General features: G+C 38.5%; 1 protein-coding gene across 1 annotated transcript; it reads left to right on the plus strand.

The window, feature by feature from the left end:
• Positions 1–9: 9 nt before the first annotated feature.
• Positions 10–19,857, plus strand: LOC114523562 (centrosomal protein of 164 kDa-like). The gene is made up of 33 exons (XM_028544527.1): positions 10–215; positions 8,316–8,427; positions 8,696–8,912; positions 9,172–9,372; positions 9,442–9,558; positions 9,869–9,928; positions 10,242–10,295; positions 10,464–10,553; positions 11,016–11,108; positions 11,287–11,336; positions 11,574–11,648; positions 11,998–12,538; positions 12,736–12,813; positions 13,244–13,354; positions 13,593–13,646; positions 13,730–13,792; positions 14,195–14,338; positions 14,581–14,649; positions 14,745–14,848; positions 14,923–14,994; positions 15,116–15,299; positions 15,537–15,576; positions 15,680–15,778; positions 16,159–16,216; positions 16,312–16,414; positions 16,541–16,591; positions 16,688–16,744; positions 16,985–17,095; positions 17,388–17,752; positions 18,263–18,315; positions 18,923–18,992; positions 19,178–19,303; positions 19,675–19,857. Exons 1-33 carry the CDS (start codon positions 143–145, stop codon positions 19,799–19,801), a joined length of 3,822 nt encoding a protein of 1,273 aa, XP_028400328.1. The 5' UTR covers positions 10–142; the 3' UTR covers positions 19,802–19,857.
• The last annotated feature ends 261 nt before the right edge of the window (positions 19,858–20,118 follow it).

A 20,118-nucleotide genomic window follows, 5' to 3' on the forward strand; every position in this document is an offset into this window, starting at 1 on the left:
GTTGAAACGGTCAATAATGAAATTGAAAATGAATGTTTGTTTACCAAAAACCGAGGAGATGATTTGTAGAAATTGTCAACTTTACAAACAGATATTAACTGCTAAAGGATCGTTGTGACTGGGTGCAATTCTTCGTGAAAAAATGGTGACCGTTATAAATAATCAAACCATCTTGGAAGAGCATTATGATGAAGATTTTCAGCCATCCGAGGAAGGTAAGTTTTGATGATACAGAGGAACGTGGGGATTTCCAGTGCAGTGTAGTAGTTTCTTCGCAATACCGAAAGATGTAAAGATCGTTCGAGCAAAACCCTTGATCTCGAAGTTGTAGACAAAGTGCTTGTTCCGTTGTAGTTCCCTATCATAATATTTTCGAGGTAGTCTCCATTCATGGACCATGGTTGTTTATATGATCAACGTTTACACACAAGATATTTTCGGGCCAATTGACAGATGCACATTAGTAATATTGAAATATACATCCAAAATTAATTATTAACTTCAGGCAAAAGGCATGCAGCCAAATTGATCTGAAACAAATCAACATAGAAGATTTGAACTCAGACATCTGCAAAACTTTGTCCATGTTTCCCGAAGAGCAGGAGTGATTAGTGATAAGACAATATTCTATACAATATCAACCAACATTAGTCCATTTTTAATACTCTCTTACAGTTTGCTATCAAACATAAAACCTAACATTTAAAAAACCTCTTCATTGGGATGTACATCTTCTAAGATCGTCTTGGGCAGCGTTAGAAACCTCTTATATATACTTCTCCTAAAATTCTTCCCAATTACTGAGCTTTCAAAAGAGTTATTGTTTCTAATTTTGTGGCTTGTCATTTTTCATTCTTCATGCTGTGTGCTTTTGTGTTGATGTGACTTGCACTGTATATAGGATTTGCTATCTGCAATTCCCCTAGATTGTTTTATACGAATATATGACTGTTGTGTCTGTTATTCTTTGCTGTGCACTATTTCTCTTTGCTGTGTTGCCTGTGTGATTTGACGGCTATATGTAATGGTGAATCCTTAAATTACAAGTAGTTGTGTGCTTTATATATTTGCTGCATATATGTCTTTCCTTAGTTATATCTTTGATATCAAAGTGCTTGTGCAAATATTTTGTCTGTTGCGGTTGCTATAGGTGCTAATGTTTTCCCATGCATGGAGATTGGTTCTTGGGTTGCCATGCTGTTGGTGTTTGTTATCTATAGTAGGTGAGCCTGAGGGATCACTAGAGCTTCTTCGACACTTGCTGACATTTTAGGCGCGAAAATTTAATAATGAATGCGTGCATGATATGGTCTATGATGTTTGGCATATGAGAAGAATTAATATGTAAGATGATATATAATACTAAATTCTAAGGTCAGAAATATCAGTTATTTCAACATGTACAACAGTTTCTCCAAGATCTATACATACTCAGCCTACTCAACCTACATGTCTACTTTGCAAACAAGTATATAACACTATATGAAAGGTCTGGAAGAAACAGGTCTTACAAAGAATGTGATATGACATTAATCTGTAAACGTAGACGTTGAATTTAGTTTACATTGAGAGGGAGAGGGGCAGTGGCGTGGGAAGTATGATAATTGGGGGAGGGGCACATATTCATATATTCATGTTCTAGCTGCCTGATCAATTTCTTTTCAAATTGATTGCCTTTACAAACTGTTAACATTGGGTATTTGAATAATTGCCCCCCCCCCCTAATTATCGTATTTCATACGCCACTGCAATGCGGTATGGCAACAAGGCACCATTATATGTTTTTTTTTTCAAATTCTGATTTTAACTGACACCCCTGTTGCAAACTCTCTGGCTTACCCCTGCCCAATATGACTATGTGTTCGGTAAACACGTTTGTTATAAAGCTGTTCAGCTTTGGTTATAAAGCTGTTAAGCTTTGAAAAGTTGTCGCACCTTGCTAAAAACTTGTGAGGTGCAACACAACATTGTTCATTTTTGTTGCCATCCACTCTATTATACTCTATAGTGTCAATTTGCTCCTTTTCACCCAAGTATTGTAGCTAGGTACAAACGGAGCATTTAATTTAGAACATATCTTATATTATTCCTTGTATATAATGCATCTGAGTGTCAACATATTATGGACAATCATAACTTTAGATATATTTGTATAATGATGTTCAGGAAGATATGCATAAAATATATATTGAAGACGTTTTAATAAAACTGATACGTTAAGAATCATCGTCGTAATTTGCACGGGACGTCTTCTCATGCATATGCATGTCTAAAAACGTCTGTATACAATTATCACTGTTTCGAATGCGTTATTGCCAAAATGTTTTACGTTGGTTTCACATCAGTGAGATTGAACTGGCACAACTCTTTGTTTTCCTTTGTTAAAACGATTTTGGTACAGTTTAAAAACTTTTGTGTTCCATAAAAAAGCAACTGCCACGTATAATCCTTGGAAGCAGACACAAATGACAAAAAGGTACTCGAGCGTCACAATGTTTCCAAAAACTACATGTAAGAATCCAAAAATCCAAGGGATACCTGTCAGGGTGGACAATTTTAGGCAGATTTTGAGATTTTGTTTTCTTTTTTGATGAATCACTTCCGTGGTCACCTGGTGCTTCAGCAAAAATACTGCTGTACGGATGAATATTGTGAGTTGGAATGAAAGCGATATGCCAATTGGCAATATAAACAAATAGATCTTGGAATTCTTTGTCGCCAAGAAACAGATAGCGCCATAGTCGATGGGAAATATTTCTGTTTGATCCAGCGCAAAACCAACAGCAACAAATGCCGCTGGTAACATCCAGACAACAGCTGAATACTTTATGAAGGTATCGTTGTTTTCGCTTTCGTTCTTTCTTGCTAAGAATAAATTCTTCGAAAAAACAGCACATGAGTGATGAGAAATAACACTCATGGCCACGAAAGATACAAGAATGCTGTAATGTTCCAAGATGCCGAGAATTGTACAAAAAACTGTGTTCGCTCGTAAATAAGAACGAACCAACCAGAGTGATTGAAATATTAGCATCGAAAGACACAAATTCATCAAATTTTTACCAGGAAGAGCTCTCAATTCCGAAAATAATGTGTATGTTATAAGAACAAACAGACCTGAGAGTATGGAGACTATGAACCCAACCATCGTTAATATCTTCAAGGGTAAAATATGGTCCTCATTGTAACTAATTAACACGACATTTCTGCTTGGTACATTTGGAAGACAAATATAAACCGTTGAATTTCTGAGTGACTTTGAAAAATCATCGATTGGTTTGGCATTAACATCAACATCCTCAGTGTCTTTGTCTTTATTTCTTTTCACGTAATATTTTCCGAAAGGAAACATCAGGTTTGTGGAATTATGGTACAGAGTTAAATTACCAAGAATTGCATATTCCTGGTTGGAAATATTAATCCATGCTTTACAATCGGAAAATAATAGTTGAGGACAAAATGTTATATTCTGCTCTGTCTTTTTAATAATGTTATCCAAATTGAACATTTTTCCTGTTTTCTTATCGATAATTGTGCCATTTTCTTCAATTTTGTATTCACTAGTTGAGAACGTCTTTTGCCCAACGCAAGCGAGTTGTTTTACAAGGGAATTAATCACCGACAATTTCGTGTCAAAATATGACATATTCTTCATCTGTTTCGGAAGCTGTGAAAGGCTGTCCATTGTATTATTGCTTTGGTTTAACCGCACAAGGACTTGATATGGCGTCAGCGTTACTCGAAAAGTCATCACAACGTACCTTTTACGTTTTCTTTCATCATACGACTGTTCATGAGTATTTGTGGCCAATACTTGTTTTGGTTGCATTTTAAGGACAGTTCGCAACTTTTTTTCTACAAATTCATCAGCGCTTGGAGGACCTTGAGAGCCAAAGTAGCGGAAATAATTCTGTTGAACTAGCCACAAAGCAATGAAATACTGATTTGATAATATATCTTTAACAGAGGTTACTTCACCTTGTATTCTGCAGAAGCCTAAGGTTTTATCATATACCAAGTCAGTTTTACATTTTCTTTCCACTTTTATTGCAGCTTTTGAGGCTTTTTTCTCGATACGAAATACAGCTAAAAATCGTCCATCAATCAAACCAGGACCTCCTGGGCCACCTGGAGTTCCTGGGCCACTAGGAGCTCCTGGGCCACCTGGACCTCCTGGGCCACCAGGACCTCCTGGGCCACCTGGACCTCCTGGGCCACTAGGACCTCCTGGGCCACCAGGACCTCCTGGGCCACTAGGACCTCCTGGGCCACTAGGACCTCCTGGGCCACCTGGACCTCCTGGGCCACCAGGACCTCCTGGGCCACTAGGACCTCCTGGGCCACTAGGACCTCCTGGGCCACCAGGACCTCCTGGGCCACTAGGAGCTCCTGGGCCACTAGGACCTCCTGGGCCACCAGGACCTCCTGGGCCACTAGGACCTCCTGGGCCACCAGGACCTCCTGGGCCACTAGGACCTCCTGGGCCACTAGGACCTCCTGGGCCACCTGGACCTCCTGGGCCACCAGGACCTCCTGGGCCACTAGGACCTCCTGGGCCACTAGGACCTCCTGGGCCACCAGGACCTCCTGGGCCACTAGGAGCTCCTGGGCCACTAGGACCTCCTGGGCCACCAGGACCTCCTGGGCCACCTGGAGTTCCTGGGCCACTAGGAGCTCCTGGGCCACTTGGACCTCCTGGGCCACCAGGACCTCCTGGGCCACCTGGAGTTCCTGGGCCACTAGGAGCTTCTGGGCCACCTGGAGATCCTGGGCCACTAGGAGCTCCTGGGCCACCTGGACCTCCTGGGCCACCAGGACCTCCTGGGCCACTAGGACCTCCTGGGCCACCTGGACCTCCTGGACCACTAGGAGCTCCTGGGCCACCAGGACCTCCTGGGCCACCTGGAGTTCCTGGGCCACTAGGAGCTCCTGGGCCACCTGGACCTTCTGGGCCACCAGGACCTGGGCCACTAGGACCTCCTGGGCCACCAGGACCTCCTGGGCCACCAGGACCTCCTGGGCCACTAGGACCTCCTGGGCCACCAGGACCTCCTGTGCCACTAGGACCTCCTGGGCCACTAGGACCTCCTGGGCCACCAGGAGCTCCTGGGCCACTAGGAGCTCCTGGGCCACTAGGAGCTCCTGGGCCACCAGGACCTCCTGGGCCACCTGGAGTTCCTGGGCCACTAGGAGCTCCTGGGCCACCTGGACCTCCTGGGCCACTAGGACCTCCTGGGCCACTAGGACCTCCTGGGCCACTAGGACCTCCTGGGCCACTAGGACCTCCTGGGCCACCAGGACCTACAGGATCTCCTACTGAGGAACAATCGCTGTTTATATGCCATTCGCTTATGCCAGTGAATCCCCGACATGACGCACATGCTTTGTTCTTGAAGTAACGTTTTCCATCAGTGACAACTTCCACAGGTCCATTCACACAGCTGTAGTGTAACGGGTGAGAGGAATTAAAGCATCCTCCTGTATTATCTTTAATAATGCAGTACCGTCGTGGTTGGTCACTACTTGGTTCGGTTTTGGGGGTCTCCCCGCCTTGTTTTATCATAAATTTGATCCCTTCTTCAAGATCGTATTCGGCTGGTATTGTTATATAAGTGAGAATGCGAATGTTCCAGCTGCTGTACCTCGTTATTCCGTGGCAAACGGCGCAATATTGATTACGATAAGTAATGTTGTCCTCGTCTATCACTGGCAAATATTTCTCGATGGGAAAGGAGAAATTATTAGGAGGATTTTCACAGTCGAACTTCGTTTTATCCGCTGGCCAGCTTAGTGGACACTTCTGAATCATCCAAACGCCCAGGATTCCGCATGATTTTATATGCTCTCGGACATACGTGGTTGTAACACATGCCCATATGGACTTTCCTGTGTTAGTGACGCTGGACTTTTGAATCGTTTGGTTTCCACAACATTCTTCATGATCAGTACAGCAGTCGTAAAAGGTTTTAAAGCAAGCGTTATCGTAGTAGCAACTGAATTCGTTCTTATAAATTGACCTTCCACGGGTACATCTGTTTGAACTGCACTTTTTGTGTGTATCTCTCTTTCGTCTAACTTGGGGTGGCTCCGGAATTTCCTTCCATCTTCCATGATCGGTTGATTGTTCGTATTTCTTATTATCTTTGTTCCTGGTCTCCAAAGTATCAACACTCTTTCCTCCCAAATTGCCGTATTCTTCTATATTCTCTTTCCATTCAGAAGGCAGCAATCCTCCGAGGATCTGAATTACAGTAACAGCAAAGACAAAAATGACGTTTCGACGCATAACGTCGACGGACTCTCTTATAGTCCTCAAAATGCAAACGGTTATATTTTGGCTGTAAAATGGCTTTTTAGCGGCTGTTTTGCGTGTATAAAAAAAAACACTGCTCTCTTTTGTATACTTATGCAGCCTTAAATTATAGAGATAATCTAATTGTCGCGGGTCGCGAGTCGCGGGTTTTTGTCGCGGTTCGCTGGTATATATATATCTCACGGGATTTTTTGCGGGTTACGGTATTTTCGTTGGTCTTCCGAAGAATAAAATGTCCGCATGAATGGGTATTTCTATAATGGGTAAATCTCTATTCTAATAACAATAAATAAATACAGTGGCTTCATACGAAACCAATTATAAAAACTCAAGTTTTAATGCAAAATGTACGTTGGCAATGTAAAATGCTAAACTTTCAAAATATTGGCAATGCAAAAGATAAGCGTCACAATATAACTTATTGACGTATGATACCTATAACTTAATACCCCTTACAACTGCGTTTCTTTTAGCCGGTTGTCCTCATAACCTCATTTTAGGAATGAAGAGCAAGAAAAAAAAATTTTGAACTGCCCTAAATCAAGCCTACCAAGATCTTCTTCCAAGACTGTATTTTTGGCATGGATTATTTGAGGCTGTTTCAGATTAGTCCAAGGAGGCAGGCGGCTGATACATTTAAGGATTGGACAAAAATAAAAAGTTGTCTCCACGACAAAGTTTTGTTCATATGGTACATAAAGGCCAGTAACAGATAAGCAAAGCTCTCCATCTTTCTGCATGTTCACTCCTGCTGCTTCGGCACCTTCGAATTTGTCCTCTTTTCTTCTCCTTTCGTTCGTTGTTGTTACGAGAATAATTTTCTAAAAGGTTGGCTATTTTGTCAGTCCTACTGAATAACTTCCAGTTATTCGTTCAAATTCCAGTTGAACGAATCACTATACACATGAACAAAAAATTTATGTACACAAAAAAATCACGTAAAAACCCACGACCCGCGAAATATACCCGCGACCCGCGACAAAAACCCGCGAACCGCGAAAAAACCTGCCACTCGCCACCTGCGACAATTAGACTATCTCTAAATTATAGTGGTACGAAATACAAAGGAAAAAGTTTAAAAGCAGCTGCACGAACGCGCGCACGCCGTTTGTTTACTCGGTTAAAATTGTATGGCACTCGAATTCTATGATAACATTGCCATTGCCATTGCCATTGCTTTCCACTTACGCGTTTTTTATACGCACGTACACGTACGGAAAATTTTTAATTCTTTTAAATTTTTATTATTTAACATCTAGGTCAACTAATGCATAAGTAAATAAGCAGGACACTAAGTTCCTTCGATTTATTCACTTATTTTTTTCAAAGATAACATGTATAAGGATTTCGACTTTGACGTGCGTGTACGTGTGTATGAAAAACGCGTAAGTGGAAAACAGCCTTTATAGGCAATGATGATAATATCTTCCGCTGCAACTAAGTTTAATTTTTTTTCGGTTCTCCTGAAATTTGATCAACTTCTAAAGATTGACCCGCGGATGTATAAAATACGACTATTGAATACAAAATTATTATGAAAGCTTATTTTTTGTGCTTTTCAAATGATTTATTCGCAAACTTTTGACTTTTTCATTTTAAAATATATGGGCCAAATGATTATCACGATAAACTGAAGTGAATTTAAGTAAATTAAACAAATGAGGTTTTTATTGTTTAAGTTTTGTCGCCATTGCTGAATTTGACTACACATGCAATAAAGCAATGATAATACGACCGAACGCCGCTTTTTGTAAAAAATAAATACGTTATTTACCGTTTTTGGTCGCTCCGGATAGATTCCCCTCGGTCTCAAATACGTCCCTCGGCCAGCGACCTCGGGTCGTTTTTGATACCTCGGGAAAATATTTTTCTATCCGGACATCGCAGTCGGTAAATAACATATACAACCTTGAGAACTGAGAAGTAAAAGTCCAAACAAAATTTTCCTGTCGAATACGTGTTTTCTTAAAAGTAGACGTAAAAAAATTTTTTTCCTGTATAGAAATCTTGGAATATGCAAGAGCTATTGACATCGATCCCGAAAAAGAAAAAGAGTTACTGTGGATTGCAAAAGAAGGCATTGTGGCTCCTCTGCCTCCGGACTGGAAACCATGGTAGGAACACTGACATGCGCAAACCGCCCAGCTTTGCACGGGTCTATTTTTTAATGCCCACGTTCACTACCATTGCCCGACTTTCTTTCACCAAAAAAACTATCTATTAACAGGCAGTGACCACCTTACCCATTTTTTCGCTCTTCACCATAACCAACCTGCCGGAATACTTGATGTAAACCCAATTTTCAGGGTCCGCAGAGTACGGCAAAAGCGTGGGAGTAAAACAGCATTATTCATATGGACATTTATTATACGTATTTTACAGTCAAGACCCCAATGGTGAAATTTACTACTTTAACTTTGCAACTGGAGAGAGTATCTGGGATCATCCTTGCGACGAATATTACCGAAGGCTGGTGGCGGAAGAGAGGAAGAAAAATGAGTCAAGTGGTGGGACTACTGCAAAGAAAGTTGTTGTTGAGAAGAGGAATTCCAAGAAGAAGAAAGACAAGAAAACCAAGTCTTTAAATTTCCCTGATAAGGTTTATGTATATTCCTTCCAGAAAATCTTATATACAATGAATTGCATATCCCTAAACGTTGGGCTGGATATCAAACCGAAGTTATCGAACTTTGATGTCGGTGCATATGGAAACTTGCACTTGGAATATTGCTTCATTTTGCAAAAAGAACTGGCATTAAAAAAACCCGGTTCGATATCTCTTTAGCCAAAATCATGGAAAATCAATTTTGCGCTAAATAATGGACAGAAATTTTTTACACTTACATTCATCTCTTCAGACGAACAAAGGTCCTGGGTCTTCTCTTGGTCCGCTGAAGACAGAAACTCTGGCACCGTTACGAGGGCAACCAGGTTTAGGTGGATCTTTACCTTCTCCTGTTGGCGCGCTTAAGCCACTAAATGGTTCGTTAGGAACAACTTTGGGTGATACTAAAGGAAATCAATCCTCAAATAACAAGTCACTTGGAAGTCTTAAACCGGTAGATATTGTTCATCGTTAGATGATAAATAGTCGTAGGATTCACGATATTAATTTTGTGTTCCTATAGCTTTCGTCTTCAAATGATTTTGAAAGAACATCAACGAGCACTAACAACATGACATTGAGTACTGGTGCTGGGGAGAAAATCAATCTCATGATGGATTTTCCAGATGACGATAGTCAGGTTGGTTCTTTAAAAACTATTTTTTATAAGACATGCAAGTTCTCGTTTGCTGTTCGTCAAACCTTGTTAACAACGTACATTTAATATCTTTATGCTTTGGTCTTTATAAATACCTTGAGGTCTTATAGTTGGTTGTCTGATCTAAGTCTGGTAGATGAAGCTCAACTTTGTAGCTATAGGCAACTATACAGTATAATTTTATTCTATCATTGTTATATCCTTATAATTTCCATCAACTATATTCATAAGTTACCATTCAGAATGTAGGGTAATCCAGATTCGCAAAATGTAAGGAGTTATATTTCTCTAGGAATCACCAAGATTGGATGTACATCTGGACACAAATGATCTTGAGGAACTGGGTTATAAAGTAAGTTACGTTGAGTTCGAAACCTGTTCCCAATGAAAAGATTTGTATTATTGCATCTTTGTCAATTGAAATGAAATCGAGGTTTGTTGAAGGCCGTGTCTGCAAAGCCGAAACTAGTTGCTATAATTGAGGGGCAAGAACAAGGTCCGTATAATGTAGTTAATTAACCACGACCGCCCAGGAACTAATTATAATGCTCTAATTTGTGTGGTTTAGCATTTGGACTGGTTTTCCATATGATGAAATAATTTATCATCTACATTGCAGTTCAATTCTCTATCATTATCACATCTCTGGCTTTATTTTTCAACAGAAAACGGCCAGGTTTAACTTGGATTCGTATGATCTCAAAAATCTAAATTACGAGGTGAGCTTTCTTGAAATTTCAAATACATGATCTGATTTCACGGTGTGATTAAATTGCGATGGCCATTTTTCCACAGCACGCCTAACCAGCGTGATGCACCATGCATCCATGTCAAATTATATTTAAAAATTGAAGTTTTAGGACCCAAATGAATCATTGAAATTTTAGGACCCAAATGAATCTAGCGACGAAGATGACTCCAAAATCTTGAACCCTTCTTCAAGTAATCACGAGGACAGCGATGACGATGGCGAAGTCGTGAGTTATTTTTTTAGGCATTTCATTTATTTTTTAAGACAGTCGTGCCGACGGTTTTTTATTTGCTGACTAATTAACTTGTTATTGTATTTCGCCTGAATCTGCTCGAGCTTTTCGCCTGGGTATACCTCTGGTTCCTCTGGTATATTATAATTTAATATAATATAATATAAAATCATAATAATGGTGGCTGCCCCCCCCCCTTCCTGCCCCTACGTCTACTTCGCCACATCATGCATTGTTTTCCTTTCCTTTTCTGCGATATAATCTTTTTTTAAACACTCTGAAATGTTCGTGGTGGCTGTGTTTGGCAGGGTTGTCATCATGTCTAAACCATCTGTAGATTGAGAATACTATGACAGATATTTTCATTACTGCATGCATGCTGTTTGTTATACCCTTCATATTGACTCTGTTGATAATTGTTACAAAAAGGGTTTCTCCTAACATTGATTTTTGCAGGACTTTGGTATTAATCTGGCATTATCTGATCGCTTGGAAAAGATGAGTGCTGATTTCTTGATGCCAGCGAGGATCGATAACAAGGATAATAAGGTATATCATTTTTCACCATAATACTTAATAGTATAGTATTACATGTACAATGCATTTTTTCCCCCGGCTAATTGTAATAAAATCATGCCAGGCGAAGATTCATTGTTGGTGTTATCGTATGACACCGTTTGTAACTTCAATTGCATCATCACGTTTTAATCCGTGTGTAAAATTTCAGGATAACGACTTTTTTCGTAACAGCGATTCAAGCATGGAAGCTTTAAGACAGTAAGTTGCTTTTCCCTTATATACGATTGTAGCAAGAACAGGCATTATTCAGTGTCTTGCATATAAGCGATATATACAGTAAGAGAAAGGCACAGCGATAGAGAAAGAAACAACGATAATATCTGAATTTAATTACGGTAAAAAGCTTTTAATCGTTACTGTTGATCATTTATAAGAAAACACGCATTCACACTTTGAAATTATACAACTTATAACACAACACTGTGGTTGATTTAGACTGAATCTGAAAGAGAAAAAAGGTGTAAAGAATGACATTGAAGATGAAAATAAACTGGACACTAAGAAGAAAACGTAAGTCACTTGCATACCTTTGAATTTCCTTACCTATATAGATCATTTATCCGAACACATGCATGCATACATTTTTATAGAACATCATATCATATATATCATATGCCAGGGCAATTTCCAATATATTCTCCCGTTGTGTACATATTTTGAGATTATAAAGCTTTATATTGTCGATTCTTGTGTAATGGGAATCCTTTAGAAATCTTCGCCTTTTACAAAGTTATAATTCCTAATATATGTTCTCGTCTATCGCGCATGCGTGACATACTGCAATCCTTTTGACACCCCCCATTCAAGGACTCACTACTGTAACTGGATGAACATCATTTGTTCGATTACTAATTATTAGGAAACTGCCGGAAGCGAGACCTACGAAAAAGCTGAATATTCCTGACGAGAGTGTTCAGAGCGAGGACGAGTCATTAGATAAAAGTTTACGTACAGAAAAGAAGGAGGTCATTGGAAAACTGAGAGTGGATTTGGAAAAAGAGCAAGAGAGGGAAGAGAAGAACATTCGAGATGAATACGCGATAAAAATGAAAGAACTTCAGTTGAAAATACGCGACGAACATTTAGAGGAAGAAGCACGTCTTCAGGAAGGAATGGAGGACGCTATCAGAAAAATGAAGGTGGAAATTAGTCGACAGCAGAAAGAGGAGGAAAAGAAATTGGAGAAGAAAAAAATCGACGACCTCGAAGAATATAGAACAATGTTAAACAATGAAAGAAGAAAAGAAGAAGATGATATGAAAGAACAAAGTGAAAACGAGATGAACAAACTCAAAGAGAAATATAAGTCGCAAGAAGCGGCCGAGAAAAGGATTTTGGAAAAAGAACATAAACAGAAAATCGAAGAATTGCGAGAAAAGCTGGAAAAGGAGAAGGATTGTGTAATTACTATATTTTAAATATATTTTTAAAGTATTCACAGTATCTGAGTGGCTGATAGCCATTGTTATGCACAACGACTTGACGTCATAACGTGGGATATGACTTTTTTCATATACGGCGATTCATTACAGTGCGCATGTCTGTGCACCAGTTGAGTAAAGAAAGTTTGGGTTCTGAAATTTGTAAATTTTTTTAGACGCTCGAAGAAATGCAACAACAACATCAGTATGAAATACAACAAGTGAAGTCGGAGATTGAAGAACAGCACGAAAAGGTAACTTTATCAGCTATTGACGATAATAATATAAATACTAAAATATATGCTGATAATTAGTCGATGAATTGATTTGAAAAATCTTTCATATTTATATTGAAATTCGGCTCATTTTAGGAAAAAATCTGATACCTGTATATAGGCTAATTTTTAAAAGTGCTATTAGACAAAAATTTAATCATGCAGGGTTGCAAACCGAAGGATTTTGCATGGAGGATAAGACTGATCAACACTGTATTAAGCAAAAAAGTACAAAACAAAATAATGTAACCTCTATTATCATTCTTGGTTCCGATGTAACTTTATAAACAATTTAAGGATTATAAAGTTTTTAGTTGTATACCTCAGTCAACTTCTTGTGTCGTGTACTGAGCATATGATAATCTACGGTTAAAATATAACATTTAAACATTTTATGATTTTGTGGCAGGCAATTCAGGAGTTAAAAGATGAACTCGAGCGAAATCATGAAAACGAGGCGGAAAACATAAAGAATGAAATAAAAACCAACCAAGGAAACCAACAGCTTAAAGATATTCAGGTTGGATGTAATTACGATTGCTTTTCAAAATATGCCTGCAAAAAAGTCCAACTTATAATTTCGATTTGACAGTATTGCAAAATTTGTTCAACCTTGCCAACGCACATTTGTTATATACTGTGTTGTTCTTGATCATGAAATATTCTCTTTATTTAGATTGTAACGTTTCTAAGTGTTGTACATAAAAAACTAGAATTACTTTGGCCTTTCTCGTCTTATGTTGTTGTTTTTTTTATAGAGAGATCTCGAGAGTGAAATTGAACTAGCTCGAGGAAAGCATGAAAAAGATCTTGTAAGAAGTGCAGTATTATATGAACATTTTATCTTGTCTTTATCATTTCACAATTGCCTGACGACACAACTTTTTTACTATAGGCCTTGTTGAAAACAGAGCACGAGTCGAGAATATACAAGGCGAAGCAAGAGTTCAAAGAAATGGTAAATTTATAGAAAACAAAGAAATGTTTAAATAAAATCATTGCCATTTAGCGTGCTATAAGACCACATTAGAGGGTTAAGATACGCAGGTTTCGGTCTAGGGGTAGCGTCATTTTGTTTAGTCAATTTCCATCCAGTTGTTTTCGTAGCACGGTAGCAGGCAAGTAAACTGAAGCCGTTTACGGCCGGCAAACCCTAGCTGTAGACCTAGAAAATGACGTTTTGCGAGTTCAAAGAGATGATTTTATCCACCCACAGGATTAACGCTTCCCGTCTACCCCAAGGATTATCACCTCTCAGCCACCTTGAGTTTAAAAAAATCCACATCTATTGGCAGGATAATTGCACCCCTTCCCCATCCACCTCCAGAAATAACTCCTTTGACCATTTGTTTTGGTGCAGGAAATGAAACAACAGTTTGAACTGAGCGAGCGACTTGAGAGGGAAAAGAAAAATTTAGAAGATCTCAATGAACTTGAAATTGAAAAAGTGAAAGAAGAATTTGAACAATGTCGTTCAACGCAGATTGCTGAAAATGAGAGACTGGTAAAGCTCAGCTATAAATTGCTCAGATATAAAACTTAACGTATTCTGGAATTTTGATTCGTTACTACGTTACTACGTTACCGTCGATGTATAAGCAATTATTTTAGCACGTGAATCTCATTCATTATTTTGCATCCTAGTGATCTACCAATATACAGTGGCGTTTAAAATCTCCTCATTTAGATTTCCGATAGTTTATCGGCATGCCATAATTCGCTTAATAAAATTGTGTCGTCATCTAGGAGAAGCAAATTGCAATTCGCAGAGAAGAAATTCAAAAGGAATTATCAGGCGTAGACTTGGAAAGACAGGTTTGTTCGAAAAATATCACTGTAATTACTATTACCTTCTTATTACTACTGAGTATTCTAAATATTCACCTATCGCTAATCGTTGTACTAACTAGCAACTCAGTATCGAATCTGAAAACGGCGAGGCTCTAAGACTTCAAAACCAGAAGCTTAAAGGAAAAATTACAGAGCAAAATGAGAATTTAGAAAAGTTGAGAAGGTAACTGTTTACTTCGTTTTATTAATGAAGATCAAATTACAATCTCAACACTTAGTCGCGCTTCTCTTCACTAGAATCAAGGAAGAATTACAAGAAGAAATTGATATACTTAATGAAGCGAAGGGAAAGTTGCAGCGTGATACGAGGTGATTCATAATATTGCTGTTTGAAATTTGGCACTCCATGCCGTCACATAATGACCTCCTAGGGCACCGGGGGACATGGGGCCTACTTATTCTACCTATTCAACTCATATTTTTCTCGCAGTGATTTGGAAAGGCTCCTATCTTCATTAAAACATCAAACAGAAGTCCAGTCTAAAGTACAACCTAAAAGAGCGAAAAATGACACAGAAAGAATGTCGAAAAGCTCAGGTGGTTTGTCGTCTGATGGTGAAAATGAAGAAGTTGAAGATAAGAGGCTTCAACTGGAAGAATTGAATGATAAAACGGTAGGAGCATATACTTACTGGGAAATGGTGGTCTGACTACATAGTTTATGTTGTTCGAAATTCTTCGCTTTTTAATGATAATCCTTATCGGTATGTAATCCATATATATGGGATTTGTACGTATATCAATTTGATCGCACCTGTCAACTCGATGAACCATGTTGTTCACCAAGGTGTTTCTCTCTTCGATTTATTCTTATATTCTCCATTCCACAACTTCTCTTCTCATACTTTTAGTTAACACCAGGAATTAAAGAACCAATATTGGCCTCCACAGGTAATTTTCTACCCACGCCTTTATGAACAACCGTCAGTGTTAAAAATAATAAATATTTGCACTTTTTGCAAATTTCAAGGGGGTATCTTTATTTTTCTCCCAGCCCAAAATGGCGTAGTGTCTCCTGCAGAAGATGAAAAGCATTTGTCTACTAACAGAAAGCCTCCAGAAGCGTGGCCCGAAAGAGATGTTGCAGATACAGGTAGATGATGCTACAGTGTGATGCAATCATATAAATTTTGTCCCCCTATCATATCATATCGCATATCGCGCAGTTCTATCTTGGGGTCAGCCTAAGGCATTTTCACATATTCCAAAATGGGTAGTTCTAAAAATGGGAAGTTTTAGAGGAAATTATTAAATTCGCAATTGCAGACGTATAAAATGTTTTTTAAAATGTCTACTCAGAATGCTGAAAATGACATTTCATATACCTCAGTTTTCTGATGGGCGTGCCCCAGGCTGCCCCAAAAGGATTTCTTTCCTTAGCTCTTACCGGATATCGAAGCAGGAAAATGGCAGTTTTAATTTTTCTTTGGATGACCCCGGGTTCTATAACCAATTTCCATATTTATCTCCCAGCATTAGAGATGGAATTTCTTAAAAGTCAGAAGAAAGTAAATCGCGAGCAATCAAAACCGTAAGTGAAATGGTTTTCATCATAATCACACGAAAGATTCTTCATTCTAATAATTTGCTGCTCGATATTTAGTCTTAGTTATTTATCTAATGTAGGAAAACGGAATCTTTGTGGAAACGATTTGAAGACGAAGAGAATGCTATAGTCAGAGCAAAGGCATTTTTGAAGAATAGATCCAGCACGTTGCACGAGAAAAAGGTCAGTGGAAACTCAAACCCATCATAGCAATTGATTAAGTGTAGAACTGAATATATGAATAAATACCCCCCAGTTGTCGTTCTAGTTTCGGCTCAGCACCTAAGATACCCTTATATTGTTTAATAGGGTTATCTTGAAACCGCTAGTAACACTGTCAGGAGTAGAGGAAGTAATAAGGTAAGTTTTCATACAAGGTAATTGCTTCGTGATTACTGCATAAAAACGTAGGGCTCTATTGTTTGTGGGTAAATGTACTTGTTAAACATTTTGCAGTTATCACGTGATCTCGAGGCATCAATGTTGGATGATATGAAACATAAACTAGACCAGGTAATAAGGGTTCACGATCCACAACACCGTCAACTCGACTCCTCAACTTCGTCAACTCGACTATCGACTCTGATGTCTAGCTGATGTATCCAATTACGTTATAAAACAGCTTATAAAATAGCTTATAAAACATGATATAATGTGACGCACTGATCTAGATATTTCTTATCGTCTTCATAACTCACCAATCTTTCATTGCAGCTGCTTTTAGATAAAGGTTTGTGTAACTTCTTGTTTCAGGAAGAAGAAGAGATAACGGAAGCCTTATATCACATGAGCGCCGGGGAAAATCTTCTCCGTCAGAAGGAGGAGCGATTGAAGATGTTGGAGAATACGTTTGCTAATGATTTAGTAAGTTTCAATTAAGCTAGTTATTGTTAAAATGACCTCGTTTGTTTCTCATATTATGCCCTATTAAGTACTCATTTATTTTCCATTTATTACTATTTTGAAATGGAGTTTGTCTTGGTAACCTTCTGAACTCTTTATTAAAATTGAAAATTGAAAATCTTACATTCTAAATTTGTCCACCGAAATTTACAAAAATAAGTATACAATAATACATCATGCATGGTCAACCAAATCGACTGTTTTTTCTTTCACACGATAATGTTAATATGCTTACGTATCTATGCTCACTTAGTCCAGCACGTCTACCGACAGTGACTCAGAACTTAGACGATATGAAAGTAGACAACCTGTATATCATGAAAGAAACGTCCGGAGACGAGGTTCTCGACGAGATTACCACGATAGGCGACGAGATCATCAAGACAGAGGACGAGAAAGAGCATTAAAAGATCATCATAATGGGCATAATAGAAGAGAACGTCGTTCTCACGAGCCGGAGAGTTACAATTCCGAAACAAATGAACATCTAATGTCTTCAATAAAAGATATAAATAACGAACTCTCCCGCATTTGGTCTTACATGACGAGTATTTACCAAAGAGCTGAACCCAGCGATGCGAGACCAAGCGACCTACGAAAAACTACAGCGAGAAATAGGTAAACATGTTTCACTATATTTCAATGCGAAACGCTTGATCTTTGCCTTTTTATTATCACTCTTTTATCACGTTAGTACATGCATTTGGTTAAACCATTCACTGTAGATCACTATCCTCACTATCCTCTGTTCGGTTTTCTCTCTAACCAATTTTGTAGTCTGTCACTCACAAAAATGGTAGTCTGTCACTCACACAAATATCAAACGATTGATATTAAAGTGTGAAAATAACGATTGTTAACTAATAATGCAAGTATAATAAATTCCATACAACAGGACAAACGGTTTATTATGAACTTGTCGAGATTCAACACTTCGTTTGCATTTAACTGTCGTCCTAGAAGAATGGGACAGTCTGCAAAGATGAGAGAATCAAAACTTTCAAAAAGATTGTATAGCATATGAAATTATTCTATCTCTCTACCATTTCAATAGTTATTTTAAAAAGTTTGGTATAAGTTTTAATTGCAATTGTTGGAATGTTCAAGTTGAAATTTTTTATGTTTTAGAACTGAACCTGCGGAGGTTGCGATGGAAAAGAAATGGATGAATTACTTCGGAAGTAAAGCACTTTAGAGCATGATATTCTTATTCTCTTTGTTCATTATCCATTATTTCCTTTCACTTTGCCTCAAAAGCTTCGTATTTACGGGTGCCTTTGCTTCTAAAGTATTTTGCGTGGCCGCATAGTGGTGATAACCGAAGCGCCTTCGCCGCGAGAATGACACACGTCACCTCGTGTTTGATTGGTTCATCGATATAAATTAATCTTGATCGCGCATTACTGACGTCCAACAGTAAAATATCAGGATACAGGAATCAAGGCCTCCCCAATCCATGTCGCCATAGTACCACATAACCATACTAGACTTCATTTACCATACAGGGGCCGGTTGTATCAAGCCCGTTTAGCTTAAACGGTGGTTAAGTTCAAAATTGAAAGCACGTCTATCGTTTTATTCAACAAGTAAACAAAATGTCTTTAACCTTAATACAACGATCATGTTTACAACTACATTTCAGTGTATAATATTCACGGTGACTCATTCAAGAGAGACGTAGGAGTGTTATTTAATTTTGACTTATCCACCGTTTAAGCTAAACGGGCTTGATACAACCGGCCCCAGGTGTTTTTCAATTGTATTTATTGTCGTATCTAATATTCTTAGATAACTCCGGCCTCAACTCTCGATCAACAACACCTCGTGGTCCTTCTGATCTTGCATACGCATCTCTAAGGTGATACTTGTCATTGCATATCTCGAAAATATTTCGTAACCACGCTTTGTACGATAATTCTGTTTGCGTCCCCCCCCCCCCTCAAATCTTTGCATGATAATAAGAAAGCATAGCAAAGCTAAGGGCATAGCATGCATATTAGGCTGGAGGGTAGCTATATATTTTAAATATCATTGTGCTTTTAGGGATCATATTTATCCTCATCGCCAGGAACCACGAGCTGAGGAAAAGGCGGGAAGTCATAATGAATGGTTGAGAAAATTTCATTCAGAAATACATCTTACTTCCAGACCTGAAAATCAGAATTCAACGTATCCTTTATAAAGTAGAATATGGCAGAAAATACGTTTAGAATCGATTTCTTGTTAATGAATAATGATGCTTTTTAGCCGTGCGACGACGTTTAATTTTGTTCAACGAGAACAATTTTAAAATTGGAAGTCTCTAGATTGTCGCAAACGACCTGTTTATAGTCTTATGTCTACATACTTAGTTAACTGTTGGTTTTTAGCGTATAATTTCTCTGCCCTCTGGACGCATGCAGTAAACGAGCCTCGTTTCCTCGAGATAATCACCTTCCCACTCTCGAAACTATACAGGCTGCATCCAGTGAATCTTGAGTGTTTCCACGCTAGCATGATTCCACATTATATCAACTTTCCTTAACTAATAACTTTAACAGTTCAAAATACAGAAGATTTGACCCTATGGAAATATTTTCTGACTCCAGGCCACAAAGTCGGTTAAGTGCATCATCTTGGCCTAAAAAGTTTACCTTGGACGATATGGGTGAAGTAAAGTATTTTTAAGAAAATATTTATGAATAATGTGTAGATATTTGACATTTTTAACGGAAACATTTTATATAGTTTTTATATTTTATATTTATGGAAATATTAATTAACTTATTTATTTAATGTCATGATAGCCAAACAATTGAGCCATTTTAGGGCACGTGACAATGCAGTTCTCATTCAGGATTAGGTTTCAGAATAAAGATATCGGCAAGATAAAAGTGAATTTGAAGAATAGCAATTCATCATTTCATCGCATTATGCGAAAAAGAACATCATTTGCGTTGCAACATTAAAACTTATTCTGCCTCCATAAGTTGGCAAACTGGGTG

Source organism: Dendronephthya gigantea, unplaced genomic scaffold (assembly GCF_004324835.1).
Source record: "Dendronephthya gigantea isolate DGI-Jeju-01 unplaced genomic scaffold, DenGig_1.0 000001F, whole genome shotgun sequence".
NCBI classification, from domain to species: Eukaryota; Metazoa; Cnidaria; class Anthozoa; order Malacalcyonacea; family Nephtheidae; genus Dendronephthya; species Dendronephthya gigantea.

What these genes read in the sequence shown, in the direction of transcription:
- LOC114523562 (XM_028544527.1), top strand. Translation starts at nt 143, where the DNA reads ATGGTGACCGTTATAAATAATCAAACCATCTTGGAAGAGCATTATGAT. An exon ending in TTGAGGAACTGGGTTATAAA is followed by an intron (nt 9,929 to 10,241) that starts GTAAGTTACGTT and finishes ATTTTTCAACAG; the next exon opens with AAAACGGCCAGGTTTAACTT. An exon ending in AAGAGATGTTGCAGATACAG is followed by an intron (nt 15,779 to 16,158) that starts GTAGATGATGCT and finishes TTTATCTCCCAG; the next exon opens with CATTAGAGATGGAATTTCTT.